The 1,901-nt window shown below is 45.3% G+C and overlaps 1 protein-coding gene across 1 annotated transcript in view; it reads left to right on the top strand.

Moving 5' to 3' along the window:
- Window positions 1-569, top strand: part of LOC101635238 (chromosome unknown open reading frame, human C17orf97) — a 5,198-nt gene extending 4,629 nt beyond the window's left edge. The window contains exon 2 of the mRNA XM_004685138.1: window positions 163-569. Coding sequence (XP_004685195.1) covers window positions 163-569 — 407 coding nt within the window. The remainder of the gene's footprint in view (window positions 1-162) is intronic.
- Window positions 570-1,901: the final 1,332 nt, after the last annotated feature.

Below are 1,901 nucleotides of genomic sequence, written 5' to 3' on the forward strand. Positions count from 1 at the left end.
GGCCAGCTGGGGATCAAACTCACTCATGCTGCAGTGGCTGGTGATAGCTTGATAACGCTGTCCCCTGAGCCACCAGGGAGGCCCTCTTTGGTGATTTTGGTTCATCCCCAAGTAAGCCGAGGGCAGGAATTCCCAACACGCTAACAAGGCTCATCTGCTCAGCAGATAAACATCAGAGCCAAGGACTGAAGAGTCAGCAACTGTCTTCATCCCTTCAGGACATCTTAAGTCCCAGCAAAGATCACGACCCAGGGTCAGAGCGTGGCCAGGACAAGGGTGAAAGCAAGCTCACCCCTTCCTATTCCTCCACTAGGAGTCTCAACAACTTTGCCGAAATAGAAGAAAACCTTTCAAGCCAGATCAATGAAAGTCTGCGTTGGGACGGTATCCTGGATGATCCAGAAGCAGAAAAGGAGAGGATTCGCATCTATAAACTGAACCGAAGGAAGCGGTACCAGGTTCTGGCCCTCAAGGGCTTCCACTCTGACTCCTGTGCCAAGGACCCCTCCAAGAACTTACTCTTCCTCTCAGATAAAGACGGCGTTATCAATAGCAGGCAGCCTCGGTGAGCTGAGCGCCCAGCCTGGACTTTGCTGGAAACCTGACGACCAAGCCCTTGCACATGGATTTAGCCACCACCCTGCCAGAATGAAAATCCACCCCCACACTGACAAACTTACAGTTCATCCTTAGCCTAAGTTTATGTATTTAAAAATAATAATAAAAGGAAACCAGATCTACTTTTGAAGGAAGCAGATGTCTAGCATATGGATGAGGTCAACCTCTCCTTTCACCAAGATGCACTTCATTGCCTAGGAAAGCTACAATTTAAGAACATAAGCTACATGTTGAGCAAAGTTCTTTCTAGAATTTCCTTTTTCTTAAAGAAGCTGGCATCTCTTATTTCATTTCTCATCAGTTAGATGTCTATAATCTGACCCCCAAAAGAGAAAGTAGAGATTATATCAATTCTAAATGTTTAACTAATTTCAGGTGTAAAACTGTCCAAGGAAAACACCTCACACATTCTAGAGGCTTTTTAAAAAATATACTCCCTGCCTGTATGTGGCCTTTAAACTACATGGGTTTCAGAATTTCACCACTGGGAGGTTATTATGAGAAGTCTCAAAAGAAATCTTGCTTTGCTCATAAATATGGTCTTTCTCTATCTCCCGAGGCATTTAAAAATATATATATATATGTATATATATATATATTATGCATACAAGAGCCAGAGTGTAGGCCAGAGGTGTGGGGGCAGGGAGGGTGGTTGGTGGTGATAGGATTCACCAGAGACAGAGTGGGCAGCAGAACAGGCAGATCAAGGTAGCTTCACAGAGCTGAGACTTAACCCCTTGTGCCATCAGGAAGGCCCACCCCAAGACAGCCTTTTTTTTTTTTTTTAAAGATTTATTTATTTGTACATACAGAACTGGGGTACAGGCCAGAGGCTCAGGGGCGTTGAGAGGCTTCACCAGAGACAGAGTGGGGAGCAGAACAGACAGGTGGACTAAAATACACTGCTGAGGGGAGCAGCAGGCAAGACAAGAGAGGTCTGCTGTGCCATGTGGGTCAGCTCCCTGGCCAGGGATTGACATGTGCACCAGTGGCTGCAGACAGCTTCATAGTGCTGAGACTCACCCCTTGCATTGCTAGGCCGGTGCCAACATGGAGAATTTTATCGTCGTCTTGGCTTAGCTTCCAACTCTAGAAATTGCAGTGGCAGGTACCTCATACTGTCAGCAGAGGACACCAAAGTTTTCAGGGAGTAGGAGGTATGAAAACGTAAAAAAGGGATTTTTTTTTTCCCTTTTCTCTTTTGGAGAGGAGAATATTCCCAAGAAATAGAAGGATGAGCTGATGAAAGAACCACAGTTTGTATTATTTTATGACCATGTTAT

The sequence above is a fragment of the Condylura cristata genome, unplaced genomic scaffold (assembly GCF_000260355.1).
Source record: "Condylura cristata isolate star-nosed mole 26May11 unplaced genomic scaffold, ConCri1.0 scaffold00017, whole genome shotgun sequence".
Lineage (NCBI taxonomy): Eukaryota > Metazoa > Chordata > Mammalia > Eulipotyphla > Talpidae > Condylura > Condylura cristata.